This window comes from Acinonyx jubatus, chromosome D4, assembly GCF_027475565.1.
Source record: "Acinonyx jubatus isolate Ajub_Pintada_27869175 chromosome D4, VMU_Ajub_asm_v1.0, whole genome shotgun sequence".
In the NCBI taxonomy this organism is placed as follows: Eukaryota; Metazoa; Chordata; class Mammalia; order Carnivora; family Felidae; genus Acinonyx; species Acinonyx jubatus.
The window spans coordinates 65,178,153-65,198,774 of NC_069391.1; the positions used below are offsets into that span (position 1 = coordinate 65,178,153).

Sequence of the window (20,622 nt, forward strand, 5' to 3'; positions counted from 1 at the left end):
CAGACACAGATATGACCAGACTGCTTGAAGGAACTCAGGCAGACTTTATGGAGCCAATAAAGCCCATTGGAAAAACAGCCTGATACTTATATCTGAGTCTTTAAGCAAAGCAGGCAGTTTTTATACATTGTGACAAAGAGACAACAAATTCATGATGAATTAACAGGATGAAGAAAACAGATGTTTGGGACTGTTAATTAGTAAGGAATCCTAAGCAACTTTTTCTCATAAGCTATGATTTACAGCAGTTTCATCATCAGGCCAAGTTAAAAAAAAAAGCAACTATTACACTTTGCAAACAAATTGGTCTTAATTTGGCTGTCCTTGGTAAAAATGAGGGTGATTATAGAAAGAAACATTATGTTTCAATAACACACCATTGTGGATTTTACAGTCTAATAGAGTTCACTATGAACTGGACGAGATCCTAATTTCTTCTAGTTTCCTCTGAAGCCTGGCCACAATCTCCAAACTAATGGTTTCCACTTTTTTTCTATCCTTTTGACTTGGAATCACTGGATACCCAAAACTCCCCTTTTCCTGAAGCCCTGCAAATGGAATATGAACAACTTGATGCAACCTTCTGAGAAATCACTGCAAAACTCACATGTAGACAATCTTCATGCCGGTTCCTCTATGAGCCTCTCAGAAAGTCTGTCAGCCTGCCACTACCTACCTACCTTATCTGCCTGAAGATGCTTTAAGCCCAGCATCTAGAGATTCTTTCAACTGGCTATCCTTGGAACTCAGAAACTGGTTTATAACTGGATCCTTTTATTAATAACCATTATCTTTCTTGTACTGCCATAGAATTGCCTCTTATTTATTACCTGATTGTTTGAAGCAGAGGCCTCCCTCTAGGAAGATACCTGCGTTGCCTCTTCCCGAAATGAATTTGACTGAACTGACTCACTGTCAGAACAAAGAGACTGGATTAAGGAGATAAAACTATCTATCAGCTCAACTTTGAATCCGTGAATCTTCCAAGAAAGTTGCAGAGGAAGGAACCACCTAAAAATGTGGACCAAAAATCTGGGCTTTCTTGGCTGAGTGACAAAACCAAGCTTTCTAGTTGCCAGAGCCAATCAGAAGACCCTGAAATCAGCTATTTTTAAAACTTGTGCTGCTCTCAAAGCCTGACAGGACCACAAGAAAAAAGGAGACGTATGAACATTAACACTGTCAATTAACACTCCAGACTTTGAAAAGTAGAGGTTTCAAGCTAACCTTGTCTATCCCCACTGCTTTATTTATTTATTTATTTATTTATTTTTGAGCAACAGAGAGACAGAGAGAGAGAGGGAGAGAGGGAGAGAGAGAGGGAGAGAGGGAGAGAGAGAGATGGGGGTCTCACCCAAAGCAGGGCTCGAGCTCACATGATATGTGACTCAGACTCATCAGCTGTGAGGTCATGACCTGAGCTAAAGTCAGATGCTTAAGGACTGAGCCACCCAGGTACCCCTGCTCCTTTATTTCATGTGGTAACAAAGCATATAAAGGGCTCCCACCAAAATGATCAGAATCATATTGACTTGGATACCTGGCTCTTCTGTCACTGTGCTTGGTGACAGAATTTGTTCAGAAAATTGTGCCACACAACATGCCTGTTGAAGAATCATAGAAAATCGGATGATACATCAGAATTCCAGGTTCTTTTCAGCATTAAAGATCTTATTCCCAAATTTCCGAGATGGTGAATTAGACAAGGCAATCCTAAATTTGTCTATGATAATGGAACAAAGAGGGTTCAACACCACTATGTATGCTTTGAAAACACTCCAGTCAGAAGGTAACAGCTTGGCCTCTGGGGATCTCCAAAGTCATCATGTTCTAGATACCGTGACTGCTCAGCAGGGGGTGCTTGTGCAATCATCAGTGGAAAATATTGCTTTTATCTAAACCAAATGAAGCATATAATGTCTACTCAAATCTTCCTTTAAAAAGGAATTAATATTTCCCATCAGATAAATGAAACACATTTAATTGAGCAGATCTATTTCCAGGATTGTGGGACTCGTTTCATGAGGTGTGGGGAAATGTGTTCTCTTCTGTTTATTCATCCTCTTGCTTTTTTTTCCCCAAATGTTTTGAGTATAAATGACACATGATGTTACCGTAGTTTCAGGTGTACAACATAGTAACTTGCCAACTGTATAAATTATGTTGTGCTCACCACAAGTGTATCTACCCCCACCCTACATTGCTATTACAATACCGTGTACTATATTCCCTTTGCTGTGCCCTTGATTCCTGTGACTGATTCATTCCATACCTGGAAGCCTGTAACCCCACCCTCGTTCACCCATTCATTCATCCTCCAGGGGATCTATGCTTTTCTTACTCTTTGTAGATTTTTTACCGCTCATGTATGAACTGGATTTCTCTTTCCACAGTCACCTGCTCAGATAGTTAGTATGTGAACTTCCAAGGGAGTTTCAGAGGAAGAAATTGTGGGGCCCAGGGATGTCACCCCAGAAGGTACCACATGGCATATTGACAATCTTGAGTTGAAGCTATTTGAGACACAGATGCTGCAAGGACACCCAGGCTGTCATATGTCTCCCCTGAAAGCAGAAAATGAGCATTCCCATATGAAAGGTCCCCTCCCTGTACTACAAGGTAAAGAGACATCCTTATCAGCAGAGATGGGCTTCAAAGCTGAGAAAGTTGTAGAAACAAACCTTGTTACTTTTTCACTCATATACAAACTCAGCCCAGATGCCACTTGGAATTCCTGCAATTTAAAGCTCCCACACACCTCTTCTCTTTTTCCTGTCAATTCCTCACAAATAATTGTCATTGTCTAAAATGTATAAAAACTGCCAAAAAAACACCTACCTGCCTTGGCCATTCTGGGGGGGCTCAAATTCATTACTGGGCTTCCCTAGTTGTGTAATAAAACTTTGAGTGATTTTTTTCTACTGTTTACCTGTCTTATGTCAATTAAATTCTTAAACCAGTTTGAAGAATTATGGGGGAAATGAGGACATTTTATCCTCCCTCCAAAACCATTGAATTTTTTACTGTAAAGAAGTTTTTGTATTAAAAACCAAATCATACCTCAACATATGCAAGTAAATTTTATTTTAAAAGGTAAAAATTTTATGCAATGTTTTAAAACATGAGCCTTCAGGGGGGCCTGGGTATCTCAGTCGGCTGAGCATCCGACTTTGACTCAGGTCATGGTCTCTTGGTTTGTGGGTTCGAGCCCTACATTGGGCTCTGTGCTGACAGTTCAGAGCCTGGAGCCTGCTTCGGATTCAGTGTCACCCTCTCTCTCTGCCCCTCCCCTGCTCACACTCTGTATGCCTCTCTCTCTCTCTCTCTCAAAAATAAATCAAAAAAATTAAAACACGAACATTCAAAAGTTATTAAGCAAGTTAATCACACACCACTGATTAGAGCAGGGATTAAAAAAGTAGTTTCGTCACCAATGAACAGTCACAGAATCCAACCACAACTTGGATCTTCAGTGATTCAAGTGTTTTATCCCCCACAATAAGATGTGATCAACTCTACAATAAAATCCATATCCTGGATATTCTGTTGCCAGTCAAGGCCTTCTTCATCACCATCATCTCACACAATAGGAAAGCTGGCCTTGGTGGTGATTCCACAGTGGTTGTCCCGGTCTTTGGCCATTTTTATGTAGCCATCCATGCCCCAGTCAGTGCCCCAGCTGAAAGAAGAGAGAGTTTTCCAACTATTACAAACAATCAAAAACATGTATCTTTTTGAACAAGAACATCTGATACTGAGCAGTGCACCAGAGACCAGGACAGATTCAGGAAGAACCAGGGGAGACTGTTCTTGTTCATGGTTGACTTCTAACCCAGCACAGAATTCTATCCCCAGACCTTTCACAAAACTGCAACGTGAGCAGGAAAAGGAAAATTTTGGCACCCAGATGTGTTATAGAATTTTTTTTTAATTACAATTTAGAAATACAGTGGTACCAGGGTGCCTGGGTGGCTCAGTCGGTTGTGTCTGACTTTGGCTCAGGTCATGATCTCACAGTCTGTGAGTTCAAGCCCCACGTCGAGCTCTGTGCTGACAGCTCAGAGCCTGGAGCCTGCTTCAGATTCTGTGTCTCCCTCTCTCTGCCTCTCCCCTACTCATGCTCTGTCTATCTCTGTCCCAAAAATAAATAAAAACATTTTAAAAAATTGAAAAAAAATACAGTGGTACCAAAACTATATTAGGACTCTAGCAGGTGAGGCAATATCTTAACGTTGTCATTATATGACTATGTCTGTGTTCCCTCCTAGATGGGGTAAACACTGCTGGGATTTCAGAAGTGTGCTCAAGGGTTGGGGGACCTGCGTCCAAACACTGGTTCCAAAAAATATTCCCTTTTCAAATTCAAAAGTACGTATTCCTCGATTTTCATACCTGTTCTTGACAAACCAATATTTTTGGTTATCGGATTCTTTTCCTTGAAAGCCATAGCCAACCACCAGAACACCGTGATTCAGGTCTTCACTGCTGCACTTTGGATCATAATAAATGCCTGGGGAGTAATATTCAGTGCTGAGGTGAGGATTCCCACGTGACATGTGATAGTAACCCAGCCTAGCAACCACAGTAGGGAGGCATTTCAAAATTCAGTTGTGATATGAATTCAGATGAGATTTAAAAGTCAGATACTTTTGTTTAGCTTGGGGTGGGGGTGGGATTTAGGCCCTCCTCTAACACCAGGAGAAATACTAACAGTCACAATCTCTTTTGAAAATACTACATTTACCCTAAGATGTCAGCCTAGGGAAACAGCAGAGAACATAAAATTGCTTGAGCCAAGGTCTTCTTTCCAGTGTTAACTTCAATAGCAAAATTCTTTAAAAGTTTTTAAGGTCTAACAATTGGAAAAAGTGAAGTAAATTCTACCCATCGAATTATGTAGCCATTTAAATATATTTGTGATATACGTAAACTCATGGGGATTTTGGTCAAGTCATGGCATACAGAAACAGCAGGCATAAATATTACGTGTACAGAATGAACAACTATGTTAAATCCACACACCCCAAAATTCTACACTGACTTCTACATACCAAAGTGTCACTCTTGCTGTTTCTTAGGGTGGTTTTCCAATTTTTCTACCTATATTTCTACATCAATGAATACTTACCTTGTTTATAGAACCGGAAGGTATCCAGGCTTGCATCAATAGTCGCAGAGACGGGCCCCACCTTTCGTAGTACCATCATAAGGATCTTCTCCCGCTGAGGGATTGTGTGAAAGGCAGTGATATTGGCAGCAGAATGCTCAGGCCTGTATTTGCAGGGTCCATCCTTTGAACGGTAAAGGAAAAGAAACTTGACTACTGCCATCCACTTCCTGTGGAACATGACTTCAAGACAGGTTGCAGGTGAAAGATTTCCAAGTCAAGTTTGTTGTGAAGCAACCCAGGAAGTGGAAGGGTATTTATTATTTTAAAATTGAAAAACTGGTGTGAAGGGTGCTGGTGGCTCAGTCGGTTAAGTGTCCAACTCTTGATTTCAGCTCAGGTCATGATCTCACAGTTGTAGGATACAGCCCCGTGTTGGGCTCTGTATGGAGCATGGAGCCTTCTTGGGATTCTCTCTCTCCCTCTCTCTGTTTCTGTACCTCTCCCCCTTTCATGTTCTCTCTCTGTCTCTCTCTCCCTTTCTCACTCTCAAAATTAATAAATAAATAAACTTAAAAAAAAAAGCAAAGCTAATTGGTGTGGATTCAATGAAACACTCGTGGTCTACCTGTCCATAAGAAGTTTTTCACCCCGGAGAAATCTGTACCCTATATAGAAAGGTATGCATATCTCCATGTAACGTAGAAATAAAAACAGCTATATGGTAAACATCTAAGCAGAGAACTGTGTCAGGCAAATACCGTTTAATGACAGTCCTGACAGTCTGCAGATAGTCTACAATTGAAAATGAGAATGTTAAATATGGTGTCTGTTTTCTTCAAAAGCATTTAGCTCTAAGGGCAGAGCTGGAATGGTGACAAGTGAGGAGCTCCACTCACTCTTCCAACATATGGATAGGATTCCTCTGTGTCCAGGCCTCCGTTGTTCTTAACATACTGGAAGGCATTACTCATTAGACCACCATTGCAGCCCTCATTGCCTTGAGGCCAAGAGCAGTCCAGGAGGTTCTGCACACTCAAGGAAACACGTTTGCCAGTTTTCCGGAACATCTGTACTTCAAGGGCACCAGCTGCACTAAAAGCCCAGCCAGAAGCACACCGACCCTGGAAACAAATTATAAAGGTCTCAATCTACAAAACAATTAACAAAAGTGACAACAGACCATCTATACAAAGACTTTTAAAACATAGCAATGGTGGGGTGCCTGGGTGGCTCAGTTGGTTAAACGTTTGACTTCAGCTCAAGTCATGATCTCAGGGCTTGGGGGTTTAAGCCCTGCATCAGGCTCTGTGCTGACAGCTCGGAGCCTGGAGCCTGCTTTGGATTCTGTGTCTCCCTCTCTCTCTGCCCCCCCCACCCCCCGCTCATGCTCTCTCTCTCTGTCTCTCTCTCTCTTTCAAAAATAAATGAACATTAAAAACAACAACATAGCAACACCATATTGTTCCATAGCAGGGGGCCACTTTCTTTTTGGCTTTCCTCTTGGAGAGAGACCTGATGACTAGTCATCTTTGTTACTCACAGGACTTACAGTGGACGTCTGTTTTCTCTCGACAGGTACAGAGGTGCCAGCACAGAAGGGGACTTTAAAAACTTCCCCATTCTCACTCTTCTCCATTTTAAGACCAATCATCATGTGCCTGAATTCTTCATTGGTCTTCAGGGAAAAGAAAGTAGAATGTTTACAAACATGAGATTTTGGGGAGAAAGTACTGAGAGAAAGAACAAAATATTCAGCAAATCCATGCCATGCTCACCATGTCACCAAAGCCATTCATTGCCATCAAAAAGCGGTGTTTCCCTTGATAGTATTCCTGATTGTGCTGTATAATCATTTTCATATTCTTCTCCCACACTGCTCTTCTGCATTCTTCAACCTAGAGGCAAACATATAACTTATCACCTTTATTTCTATTTAAAACCAACTGACCTGCTCCAAGTAGATGTGCTCACAGAGAGGAGGAGAAGTCACAGCCAGGGATGGCCTGATGCTTCTGGGAGCTGTTCTCCAGCAACCACACAGCAGGACATATGCCCACACTGTGCGCAGTCATGGTGCCCTGCTTACTGCCTTGGTAAGAGCGGCTTCAAGATGCAACTCTGTGTTACAAACTCCCACCAGTACGGACATTCTCTGTGGGTCCTCTGGATAGTTTAGATGTTACCAACCATGCCATATTGCTTCCCATGTGTCTCCTTCCACTGGATCCACTGTTCATCTAAACTTTGATCAAGCTCTATAGTAGCTGAAACTATTCCCAAGCAAAGAGCAGTCAGGAAGGCAAAAGGATGCATGTTTCAAAACCTAGGAAGTGAAAAAAAATGAGAATCTGATTAGACTGATCTGTCCAAAAATCCATCCTCCTTTCTTCTAGATGTTAGAGCCACTATGGTGGAGTAAAAACATTGAATTTATCCTCCCAAATACTTACACAAGGATTAGTCTAGCCCCACTGGGGATGCTCACCTAATCATGCAGCTGTGCAGATGCCCTCAGCAGATGTAGCCCCAGGGCTCTCTGATGGTGGGTGGGGGCTCCGAGGCCACCCACTTAAAGCCTTGGGGTTTGGCCTGATTGGCCTGTCCATACCGCTAGCACACTGTAATCTTCCCAATCTGCTTTCGTTTCCCAAGCTGATGACTTCTATTCTGATGTTTTCTTGGTGATAATTGCTTGTTCTTTACAGAAGAAAAACTTGTTGACCATGGTCTGGGCTCACTTTCCTGTCAAATGGTCCTTAACTGGTTTGACTAAAACAATAGAGCAGTCGCAGTGGTCCAGCTGAGGGTCCAAAAGAAAAAGCTCATGCTTACTCAACAAAGAAAATAATGTGAAACTTCCATTTAGTTGATGCCATTATAAGATATGAAAAAAGTGTGTATTGAAGGCACACTGAAATATATTTAGTGGTGATTTAGTGATCTGTGTCCCTGCATGTCAAATCTGAGGACAGGGAGCTGGGAGGAGCTTGGGACTCCCCTCATTTCATTTTCGGAGGCTACATATCAAAGATTCAAAGCCACTGGTGGAATGGCACCCGGGTGACCGTCATTCCATAGGCAGGGGACAGAGGAACTATTGGGATCTCTAGCCTGTGACCTGAGAACCCCTTTCTTCTGTTTCTCATTCTTTCCTGATTGCCTTTCCACTGGAGGGTTACACGCTTGGGCCTGTCTCAGGGGGAATCCAGGTGTGCTTTCCATTTTCTAGCATCCCCTAAGGTACTCTGTAGAGCTCTGGCCCTACTTGGGGAAGGTGGGAGCATTCACCAGGTTGCATTGGACTCTGGGAAAATAAGCTTCAGCAACTGGAAGGCTGAGCGATTAACACATCAAAAGGAGAAAAGCCATATGATTATTTTAATAGATGCTTTTTAAAAATAAAAAGAAACATGCTATTTCAAATCAGTGGGAAGAGAACGGTCAATAAATAGCTAGTCATCCAGGAAAAATTAGACGCAGATCCACAAAACGTATTACTGATGGATTCCAGAATTCAACATAAAAAAACAAAAGTATGAAAGTATTAAAAACATAAAAGAAAATGTATTTATGACCTTACACGGGACCAAAGACACTAAGCACAAAGTGTAAAGAAAAGATAGATGTGATTACGTCAAAATGGGAATTACACCCCACGAACAAAGTTAAAAGACACTCCACAGCACAGGAGAAAAATGTTTGTAACATGTAACACAAAGCGCACATCAAGAAACATACCTATTAAGGAGGAAAAGATAAATCACTTCAGAGAGATAAACTAAGGATATAAGACTACAGTTTGTGAAGAGAAAATACAAATAGTAGATGAAGTCATGGGAGACGGTGAGCCTCCCTGAGATCAGGAAATGAGAAGAACATGGCCCATCCGTTCTCACTTAGCAGATGCACAATAAACAGCCACGACTGATCCTTTCAGATGTCCTCAGGTGTTGGGACACAGCCCTCTTCTGCCTGCTGGAGAGACAGATCACAGGACGGCCACGGGACGGCAACGTGGTAGCTCTGTGGACGTTGAGAAGTTTAGATAAGCAGGCCCTCTGACCTGCGGGTCAACAGGAAAACCTAGATGAGCCTTTCTAAAGTTACATATTGTCTGTAAGAGCAAAAATATGGGAAGGATCGAAGTGTCCAGCAGTAGGGAGATGGTTGACTGTGGAAAGCTCTTCAGTGGTTTGAGAAAGTTGGGAATTACTTAGAAACCCACTCCAGCTTTTATGAGCTTGGAAATAAATCCCTTACCTGGTTTTATACAAAGGCATTCTTCACATCACAATAGAGAAATTGAGGAAGAAATAAATACATTGGCTCCATGCTAAGGCCTTTTCCTTCCACCTAACCTGTTGACGACATCATCTTTACTCTCTATTCACAACCATGTAATGAAATCTAACCACCTTCTTTTTCTCTTTCTTTCTTTTCTTTCTTTCTTTCTTTCTTTCTTTCTTTCTTTCTTTCTTCCTTTTCTTCTTCTTTCTTTCTTTTTTGCAAAGAATGGAAAGAGGCATGAAAAAGATATACAGGTAAGTAGGAGATGGTCTGTGGGTCTAAGATGGGTCCATGTATCAGTGAGTTCCCCAGAGAAACAGAACAGAGTTTAACCCCTCCACCCCATGTAAACACACACACACACACACACACACACACACACTGTGTCACAGTCTAGATGCAGTATTCCTTCTTCCGCAGAAACCTCAGTTTTGTTCCTAAGACATTCTACTATTCGGTGAGGCTTCAGGGGTTTGGGACACGCTTCCCTAAAGTAAGCGACTGCGGCATATTGGTTGTTTGAGCTGCAGGCACTTGAAAAGCAGCAGGTGCAGGACGGACTCTCTAACATCCGCTTTCCAGAAGCAGGTCATAAAATTTCCCTGAGAAAGGTGTTCTCCCCTGAGAAAGGATCCAGCAAGAGAGCATCCTGACCAACGGAGGCTGGGAGTCAACACCGAACTTATCTATGCAAACAATTCCTAAATAATCCTGTTCTTCCACTAGTTTCGTCCCCTGCCCCCCAAAGTATCTCATTATCACTCCCCACAACTTACTGCGCTTTGTCTTGTCATTTCTTTACAAATTTATCAAGACTTTCTCTAAAGGTATAGAAGTTTCCAGTTGTGGTCACTCCTTGGGGTATTTAATTTGATTGTGAAGGCCCACATTGAATATAAAAATTTAATTCAACTTGGATGCTTCCTCTGATGAATTTGCCTTATGTCAGTTTAATCTCACATTAGTCCAGAGATCTTAAGAGCACAGGAAAACATTTTTCAGCCATGTGTGCTCAGGTGTGGGTTCTGCGTCCTGGCTGGGAACTTGTTCCCCATGCCCCACTGTCCTCCACCTGACTTGTGTAGATTCTTGTTGCAGAGGGGAACTGTTCTAAGGTTACTGCCCCATGATCTGCACACTAGAGGCTCAGCGAGCACTTGAATCAGAGGAATCCAAGCAGTCTGGGCAATAATCCAACACAGGCTGTGCCAAATGGTGTTACTAGAAAGGTCAGGCTTGGTGCCAACAATCACCTGTACAGGAGGAGATCCCGCCCCAACCACACAGGGCTTGGGTTGAATGCAGGTGAAATGTGGGCCCCACGGCCTCCTCCTCCAGGCACATTGTAGCAGTCTACACAGCACACAAGCGTTTGCAGGGACTGGACAGGAAGTATGCTGTTGCAGGGAAGATGCACAGCCCGCTGCACCCCTGCTTGCTCAGAGCTCATGATCTAGACAGGTGGGCAGCAGAAGATCCCTGCTGGCTGGTCACACTCATAGGACAGCACCAGGGAGCTGGACCCCAGGAGGTCAGCACTGTCCTCCTGAGACCACAGACCACCATCTTACCCAATGTGTTCCTTGCTCTTTTTCCAGGACAGAGTGAGAAAGCTTCTCACACTCGCCTGCTCACTGGGAAGCAAGGTGAATCGCTTTTTACTGTGGTGAAATATGCACAACAAAATTGACCCTTTTAACCGTTTTTATTTAGTGCAGTCACACTGTTGCAACCCTTACCACTATCCATCTCCAGAACGTTCCTCATCTCACATTGAACTCTGTCCCCATGAAACCCTAACACCCCTCTCCTCTCTCCTCTCAGCCATTCAATTTCGACTGTGATGGGGATAATATTTTTGGAAGGCTTATGTTCATTTTTGATTCACATTCGTATATGCAACACACCCTTGATTCACCAGAAGCATCCATTGCCTTGGGAAGTGTAGTAAAGGAGACATGAAAATAAAAGTCAAATGTTCAGGATTTAACTTGCAAAACCAGAGTTTTGAGCCCCTGGCTTTCAATAATAAGCCAGGCTTTATAGATAGATACACTGTCCTTCCAAATGCCAGATGCTCAGGAGAAGCTGGATGGCACTGAGGACACTCTGATTCACAATCACCTTGTCTTCCACTGTGCATGTGGAAGACAAGAGACGAAGGAATCCAAAAGCAACATCATAACTGTGTTAACAAATGTTTACGTGGCTATCATGGACAAGGAATCCAGACTTCTATGTAACGTGGAAGGAAGGACAGGGATGGGAAGTTCAGAAGGGAACATGAGCACCCTTATGAAGTAAATCCTGCTCTTCCCATTCTCCATCCTCGAGTTTGGGCCGTTTGTCCGGGTGGCAGGGGAGCCTCACACAGAGAAGCTCCCAGGGCGCTAATGAGGCTGTTTCCCCAGCAAGGGGAGCCCGCAGAAGTACTCAGCCCCTTAAACCAGAGGGAGATAGATGTAGACCCCCACAGACTGGTTAATAGTGTTGTCAATTCCAGGAGCATTCAAATGAGTCAGCAGATGAGAAAGCTCCACATGTCTTAAGATCTAAAGTTTACATATGAATAAAAAACATGTAACTTGAAAGAGACTTTCGAGATTTGAAAAATATCTTAAAAATTCATATGGCATTTCCCATAATGAGTTGTGAAACTGAAGGTTTTGAAACTACCAATATCTATAATATTGACCAATCATTCTGGTCTCTCATGATAGTGGGAAGATTGCATTTTCTTTCTATTCTTGTAAAAATGTGGTATTATAAAGACTGTGATAAGTAGTAAAACAATGTTGTAAAAAAGTATTACAAGGTATGTCAACAGTTATTAATAAATTTATATTTTTCTAGGAAAAGTTCTCAAGATGCTTAGACTCCCTGAATGTGGCAAACAGGCACTCATGAATGAATCGGTGAGAGTCAAGGCTCTTGTCCATGAGATCAAGTCTTTAGGGCGAGAAAATCCTTTACCTCATGAAAAACACACACACACATACATACACGATAATACAAATGTGTGTGTGTGTGTGTATCAGCTGTCCCCTGGTTCATTTCCTGCTCCTGTCACACACATTTCAGAAGTGCCCATGGATTCTCCTTAAAATCCCCTTGCAGGGGCTCCCCCGGCCCTCCCTCCTCCAGGGTGTTCAGTCCTGCGCTCCCACCCCGGTCCTGACCTGTATCTGGAAGCTGCTGAGTTCCAGGCTTGAGGGGGTTGAGGCCCAGGCCTGTCAGCAGCACATGACCTTTGGTTGCGAAGATGAAGTCTGATCTTACTCTCAGGTGGCCACCCAAAATTCAGCTCCAATCCCTGAAAATAACACCCCAGGGCCAATTTTTCAGGCACTGTTGATTTGAGCCTGGTGACCCCCCTGGGTGAGCAGGCACATGGGTGAACCTGTCTCTGTGCCCTCTTGTGAGCCTGGGGCTGGCGCTCACAAGAGCTCACCAATAGCTGGTCAATCAAGATCTGTAAACAAGTAGTGTGATAACTGCACACCTAATAAACAGTTTAGCTCAATTAAGTCCTCAAGAATCCAAAGTCCGGACAAGACTATGATGCCACCTCACATATAGATTCAAACTGGGGGAAAAAATGGAAAAACAAAAGAAAAAAGTCAAACAAAATTTTTAATTCTTCCTCCTCTGATACCACTTTAGATGTTTCCCTAAAGTAACAAATCTCAAATTCTTGCAAAAGGCATTGGATCATGTTTTCTACCTCAGCCCTTTTTGGGAGCCCAGCTTCTCTGCATACTCTAAACACACTGGGTAATTTTGCATGTTCCTCTGCAAGTTTTCTCTTACCTGGTTATTTTTAACTTTCAGCTTGATGGGTCTTTTTACTTTGTTTTTAAGAATTTGTGGTAAGAGAGACAAACCTCAAAATTGGTCGTTTTAGCACATTTACCTGCGGGGTGCAGGGGCAGCCAATCCTGTGCACCCTCAGCACCAGCCTTCTCCAGAACGTTTCTCATCTTGCAAACCTGGAAACTACTCCTCACAAAGGCAGTCATTTTCAGCCTCAGGTCTCCCAACCTCCCTCAGGTTTTACAGCCTGCCTGCCATCTAGCAGCTGCTTGCGCAGGTACAGCCAGGCTGGCCCTTGGTGTTGGAGGGGCTCTCCCAGGGTCACGCCATCCAGGTTTAGTGACAGCCCCGTGGACTCTGGACGTTGATGAGTCTCATTTGGCTGCAGGGGCTGAGCCATGTTCTGGTTTTTTCCTCCTGCAGGGGTGGAGCCAGCTACGCATGGTGGGACTTCACCAGACAGTTCCCACCTCACCTGATTTCAGGAACAGAACACCCTGAAAGCCCCCCTGGCCTGTCCCCTGAGGCCTTTCCCAGGATGGGGCAGTGAGCGCAGTGGTCCTTAAGCCCTTCGGGTTTGGGTCATATGCCTCGCTATTTTACTTTAACATTCCCGGAGCCCAGGCAGCCCCACATCCTGATGAACACGTGCCAGTCCCGGCACCTGCATCTGAGAAAAGTAGACAGACTCTTGCCATCCTTTGCTTTTCTTTGTCCAGAGCTCTTCTGGTCCCTTCCCTGTTAACAGAACTCTCCCCGTGGGGAGGATGGTTCCTTTCCCAGCACCGCCCCGGGGCCCTGGGGCCCTGGGGCCCTGGGGCCCTGGAGCCAGGCCACCAGGGAACTCCATCTCCCCACCCCTTGATGTTTATGCAGGCCCGCTCCAGGACCCACGCTGGGCCAGTCAGAACCTTCTGTGGAGCTCTGCACACAGAGAAAGACAGAGACAACCCTGACTTCTGGGTTCGGGCAGTGTGGTGCCACATCCCTGTATGTGAGGGTCTCTTTGAAGCAAGAGAGAGAGCCATCGCCATTCAGGAGAATGTTGCCATGAGAAAAGAGCAACCACTCTCTTAAGGAAGGGACGCCCTGAAAGGTGGACCCCATGGACGGCCTCTCTCAGGCTTGCCTGTCATTGGGCTTCTACTTAGGGTCGGCTAATGGGGGGCACTGCACGGGCTGGGGGGAGATTAGGCTCACGTGTTTCCTCCCCCATCACTCAGTGCTGCTTCTCTGACTCCAGCTGTGTGTCTGTGACTCTAAATTCTCGAGCGGCTTCACCCCGGGGCTCCAGCTTCCCCAGGAAAGGATTTATCCCTGTGTCTTTCTGCCCCAGGGGAGGTAATGGCTTCCTTCTGTCCCAGCCTCCAGATGCCTCACTGTCTCTTGGGTCTTCCTGTGAATTTTGCCCATGACTCTGCCTTTCATTAATGTCCCCACCAGGACTCTGACTGATGTGCATCAAGCACTACCACTCAGGTCCGAGAGACCGTTTTGTGTCAAAGGCAACAATAAGTGCCCACAGGAGCTGTCCGTGGTGTTCGGTGCCGCTGAGAGTCCCAGTGAGAAAGGTCTTCCTTTATGGAATCCCCTCCAGGGCTTTCGGTCACTCTAGGGGCAGGTCTCGGTTTGTGGCCTGAAGTCCATCCCGGCTAATCTCCCTGTTGAGAAAGCAGGACTGAGCAACTGCACGTACCAGATGTCAGCCCCGTGGTTGGCGTTTCACGCAATATTTCTATCAATGGCAGCAGAAGTGCTTTTCCGTTATGGGAAGGATATTAACGATCCACTTTTCAAGTCCACGTCTGTTAGTAAATGGAAATAATGGATCAATTTTGAAATATCACATGAACATTTATGGTGAGACCTGTGAGGTTAGCTGGAAACACGATTTGGGTCCCTTGCGTCTGTACCTAGAGCCTGGGGGCCCCAGGAGTGGTGCCCATGGACCCACGGCCCCATTACTAGCACGTCTGCCTGTCTCTCCTCCATTGTCCTGAGGGCAGAGCTAGTCTGTCTGCCTCAGGGCTGGGACTTGGGCGGTGAGAGGAGGTTCCCCATAACTGCACTGGGGGAGGGACCCGGGGAGCTGAGATATAGCTGTAGTTAACACCTTAGGTTTGCAGGGAAAAGTAACACACATTGCAAAGTCCTGAAGAATTGACCATTTCCCCTGGGCCGCCTGACTTTCACAGTCAGTAATCCAAACACAAAGTGAGCCCTTGCATAAGAGCAAAGATTTCAGACTGAGGACAAGCCCAATGGGAAAATTCAAGGCAGGAAGGAGAAAAGCAGGAACAGTTACTCTTAAGTGAATAGGTCTCTCTGATTATACAAGTAGGACACTTGGCCAATAGAAATATAAAGAAGAAATGACGCAACCCGCAGTGGCAACGTGGTCCCCGTCACAGTGTGCTTCTCTGCAGACTCTTAGTCCAAGTGGCGAAGGCTCTCAGGTTTCCCGAGAAGGGGTCTGTCCACTCCCCGTGGTGTCAAACCTGTGTCCTGGACAAGCACCGTCAGGGATGGACTGTCTCAGTGGCACCACAGCCTCCGGCTTCCTAGGAGCAGACCAGATTTGCCAAATGAAAGGCATTCCGGCACCTCCTGCAGGAATTTTTTGTCGGGAGGACAAAAGATTGGGACAAGCTTGTACACAGTATTACAACAATAATGATTTCATGTGGAGACATTAAAATTACAGAGGGAAAACATTAATTTTTGCTAACTGCTGGCCCCTAGTGGCCTGATGGAGAAGCCTCTTTGCAAGCTGGGCAGAAGACCCTCCCTTGTGCTCCTCTCTGGGGACAGAGGGCAGCAGCCCTCTGCAAGAGGCCTAAATACCCAACTTGTCCAGTGACATCTCTTCAAGTGTGAATGTTGGCAGCAAATCCACTTTTCCTCCTCCCTCCCTCACCCATGTGCACAGCACTGCCAGACCCTGGGTTTCAGCCTCTGCCTTCGTCACAGGCACATTATGTCTCTGAACCCCGGGTTACTTCTCCCTGAAGGGGGTTTATCACACAAGCTCACCAAGTCGGGAGAATCCAGTGAGATGACATGTGTGTGGCACCTGGACCAGGTCAACAGCCTCCCCGGGAGACTCGCGGCATCGCTGTGCTGATTGCAGCTGGGGCGGCTTCTGGGTCAAAGGGCACATCCTCCTGACAGAACCTTCTGTCACCAGGCCCCAAGTCCCAAGTCTCCCTAAGCAGTGGCTGAAGGATGCTGCCACACACAGTGACACCTGTGGATAATCCCGCCACCCTGGGCCACATTTTGTCAAGAATCTACTTGCAGAATCTTCAAGTTAGGGAAAATCGGTGAGAAGGAAGATGAATGGAGACACGACTTCTGAGGGGTGAGGGGTGAGTAGCAAATAACATTTCTCTCTCCCCAGGAACCATGGGTCACTTGTTGTGCGACTGGTTCAGGGTAACTCCGGGGCTCCTGGAGCATAATCTTCATTACCCATGAGGACCTATGAAATTTACAGGTAACAGATCTAAATAGATTTCTTTGTCTCTCTCTCTCTGTCTCGAGTCACTGGGTATGCCCAGCATTCTAAGAAGAAAGTCTAAGGGGAAGGACCCATCCTGGGGCCAATATTGATCTGTGCAATCTGAAAGCTGTGCTCGACCAAGCTCACTGTGTCTTCAAGAGCTGATCCCTTCACAGCCCCTCAAGTAGAACACAACACCATCTGCAATTTGACATTTGTGGTTTGGACTTTTGGATCTTTGACCATGATTTTGGTGAGGCCTGTCCTTACTACTGCTGGGACACCTGCAAGTGCAGGCCAGGAAGGGGGTGGACACAGGGCCCACAGCCAGGCTGACCATAGCTAAAGCCACCAAGGCACCAGAAGACATAAACCAAGCAACCAACACAAAGCCAGCACTCCTCCTAGACTGTGACAGGAGAGAGCACAAAGCAAGCACGGAGTGGAGAGACAGGAGCTGGGGAGTAGGCGACTATGTGCTGGCTTGCAGGGCCGGGGTGAGGGCAGGAACCTTGCGGAGCTGGTGGAGGAGAGTCTGGGCCCGTGTCTTCTGAAGTTTCTCAGCAGCCCACACTTAAGGATCTCACCAGGGTGGTTTTTCCAGACCCCGAGGGGGCCAACAGCTGCTTTTGATTCGACCCTGGAGGTTCTGGGAGGATCTCAGCTACTGGAGGAAGGGTCCTCAGTGTGTATCCTGAACATAGGTGACCAAAGCTGTGTTACAGAAAAAGGCAAGGCCCTGAGCCGATTTTAAATTTTGCCCCAGGTTCAGAACTCCTGCCTGGTCTGTGCTTTTTGTGATAAGAACTTTTAAGAGCTACTCCCTTAGGGACTTTCAAATATGCAATAGAGTGTTATGAACTGTGGTCCCATCCTGTACAATACATCCTGGGACTTACTTATTTTACACCTGGAAGTGGTACCCTGGTCAGCGATGCCACCCATGTCTGATTCTGTCCTGTTGCATCTAAAAATAATTCATGTAAAGTGCACACAACAGATAACTGACCATTTTAGCCATTTCAGAGGGACTGAAACTCTGTGGCTTTACTACATGTACAATGTGTACAAACAACACTGTTCTGGGTTCCAGAGCATCTCCACCCCCTAAGGAAGCTCCGTAGCTATAACCAGTCACCGCCTTTCCCTGCCCGGGCCCTGGCAACCACCGCTGAGCTCTCTGTCAGCAGGGAGGTGCCCATGTGCATGGCATTTTTGTGCACAAGAAATGGGGTGGAGTAATTCCTGTGAAGCCGTCAGTTTAAAGGGGAACCAGGGTCAGCCTGTCAAGAGTGGCCAGGGACCCCTGTTCCTCTGTGTAGAGTGGTCCTATTCCCTCACGACACCATGATGGTGCCAGATGCTGAGAAGCGGCATCAGGAGGTACAAACACGATGCTGTGGTGGGGCCGGGGACGCCATAACTTTCCCACTGTCCTCTCTCAGCCCTGCAGAGAGAAGCAGGATAATTCATTCACTCATCAGCACACACTTATGGAGAACCCCAGGGGCTGAGCAAAGTGCAGGGAACAGGAAGGTGTAGGCCTGACCCAGATCCGTGTCCTGGGGACACAGAGACACGTGAACACTGACACCAAAGACAACAAGAGCACTTTGATAGGACAGTGTGGGCAGGTGTTCTGTGCACCCAGAGAGCCCACCTGGACACCTGCACAGTCAGGCACGGCTCTCGCCGCCCTGGCTCCATCCACCCTCACAGCCAGCCTGCTTTCCCACCCCCAGCCTGATCCTGGCCCCAGAACAGGGGCCTGTTGGAGTGTGGAGTGCAGGCTCAGGGTCCTTCCCCGACCCAGGATGGTCCCTCCGCTTTAACCTGTTAACTTCCATACATCCGGGGGACCGCTTTTACTGGGTTCTCTTCCAGAACGTTCCTCCCCAGGAGGCTCCAGCCCAGGTGGGGCTCTCCATCATGACCCCGCTAGACTGTAGGGTGTGGTGGGATGATCTTCCCCCTCAACTGGGAGCCAACTTGAGGAGAAAGTCGTGTCCCCAGCGCCTGGCAGAGAGGTGCTCAATAAAGGGGTGTGTAGAAATGACAGGACTCAGGGGGACCTGCAGGAGCCTCTCAGAGGGAATTGCCTGCTTTTAGTCTCCTGTGATCTCAGGCCTGGCAGACTCTGCTTCCACCTCTCACCCCGGGAGGGGGGGTGTCCTGCTGGCCTCTTCCCGCTGAGCCACGGTGGCTTCTTCCACTGACCACCCAGCAGGCTCACCTGTCAGACTCCACTCCTTCCCCATTTTCTCTGTGTGACCCTGACCTTCCTTCTCCACATGGCAACACTGCCTCCTAGTGGGCACGGTGGGAATGGGCGCTACGTTTTCAGTTCTTGATGTTGGGGGTGCTCGTGGATGTGGGTGCTAGGTGTCCACACACGTTTACACATGTCCTGGACGGTAACAACTCCTTGGGTCCACCTGAGCGCTGAGTGTCTGCTGAGCATTTATTTAAGAGAAAAACTTGCTTATGATTACATGACCTTAGGCTTAACTGCATGCCACATATGACCCAGCCTGTTTTGGAGAGTGTGTTATCTCAATAGTTGAGATTTCCAAGAATGCAAATGCTTAATAAATGGGTAAAATATATATATATATATATATATATATATATATATATATATATATATATAAAACCCTTCACGAGCTCCTACCCTCACTTGCGAAAATCAGGTCAACAAGCTGCTTCAGTGTCCACGTGCCATCCCAGCACTCCAGGATGCACGGGTGTCTGCAGGCACTTCATAGTGACTGTGCACGGGCCCCCATACCTGCCAATTTCACTACAACCCTCATGCCCTGGGCCCCAGCATTTATACACTGCAACACATTATATTTCACTATAGATATTCCCTTTGATGTCTTTGGTATGTCACAGGGAGGCCATTCCATTCACATTTAACATAATCTGTGCAGGTACTTGTCACCTGTGAACTCCTCCCCCTGCCCAGTGCTCTGTAGAACTTGACGCTGTCCTTATTCTAGCTTCTCATCCGCAAATTCCAATAGGTTCAGACACAAAGCCCTGCAGGGGAGGGAAAGGGCTGGGGGAGCCTGCCAGTAATTCCCCTGAATTGTGACCCAGTCAGCGCAGAGGCTGAAGATGTTCTCTTGTGACACAGTCACTCATCCCAGAGTTGCCCACCAGGCAGGAAGAAATGGGGTCACTGGATGTCTCCCTGATGCCATGTAGTGTTACAGATAAGCCCTTGACCCCAGAAGCAAATCTGCCTCCCACCCCTCTAATTCAACCTTCAAAGCCTGCCCTTTCCCCTTCCCTTTAAGTCAGTCCCTGGTTCTCCCTCCCCTGCAGGGGAAGCATCTGAACTGCAGTCACCATGTCCTGTGACCAACACCGTCCATTAGGAGTATCTCATCAAGTGGAATAAAACATTCTCCACCTAGTTTGTAACACACAGCTTACTAACATACCGAATCTTTTGAGGGCACTGGTGTCCTCTTCTCCTGTGACAGGGGAAAGGTTGAAATCTAATTCTGTCTATAATTGTACCACCAGGTGCCGGGGGACACTGTACAATAATTGACTTGTGGCCCTTTCTGTTTTGTGTGCTGTTGATCTTGGCACCTTGACTTTGGCCAGCACTTCTGTCCAGTGTGCAGGATTGAGGGGATCCCCTCCGCCTGAGGCCCTCTGGTCCTTGCACTCTGAAGACCCTAGAGGCATGGTAGCCATGGCACACTGCTGAAGCCCCAGAGAACTTCTAGAAGCCTCTCTGACCCAAGGCTGGCTTGCTCCTGGGCAGCTGAGGGGGGGGGCATGTCTGTGCCCCGCCCAGTGTTGCCCTCCACTGACTCCAGCTCACTGGTTCAAATGACCTTGAAGGCAGTGCTGGTGAAAAGCTGCTCAGTCTAAAGGGAGACAAACTTAGAAA

General features: G+C 46.3%; 1 protein-coding gene across 1 annotated transcript; it reads right to left on the reverse strand.

Moving 5' to 3' along the window:
• Positions 1 to 3,462: 3,462 nt before the first annotated feature.
• On the reverse strand, positions 3,463 to 7,427 carry LOC106971460 (procathepsin L-like). Its single transcript, XM_053205184.1, has 6 exons — positions 6,886 to 7,427; positions 6,651 to 6,785; positions 6,007 to 6,231; positions 5,129 to 5,291; positions 4,393 to 4,510; positions 3,463 to 3,679 (listed from the first exon to the last, which is right to left on the reverse strand). The coding sequence occupies exons 1-6, from the start codon at positions 6,967 to 6,969 to the stop codon at positions 3,580 to 3,582; spliced, it is 825 nt and encodes a 274-aa protein (XP_053061159.1). The 5' UTR covers positions 6,970 to 7,427; the 3' UTR covers positions 3,463 to 3,579.
• Positions 7,428 to 20,622: the final 13,195 nt, after the last annotated feature.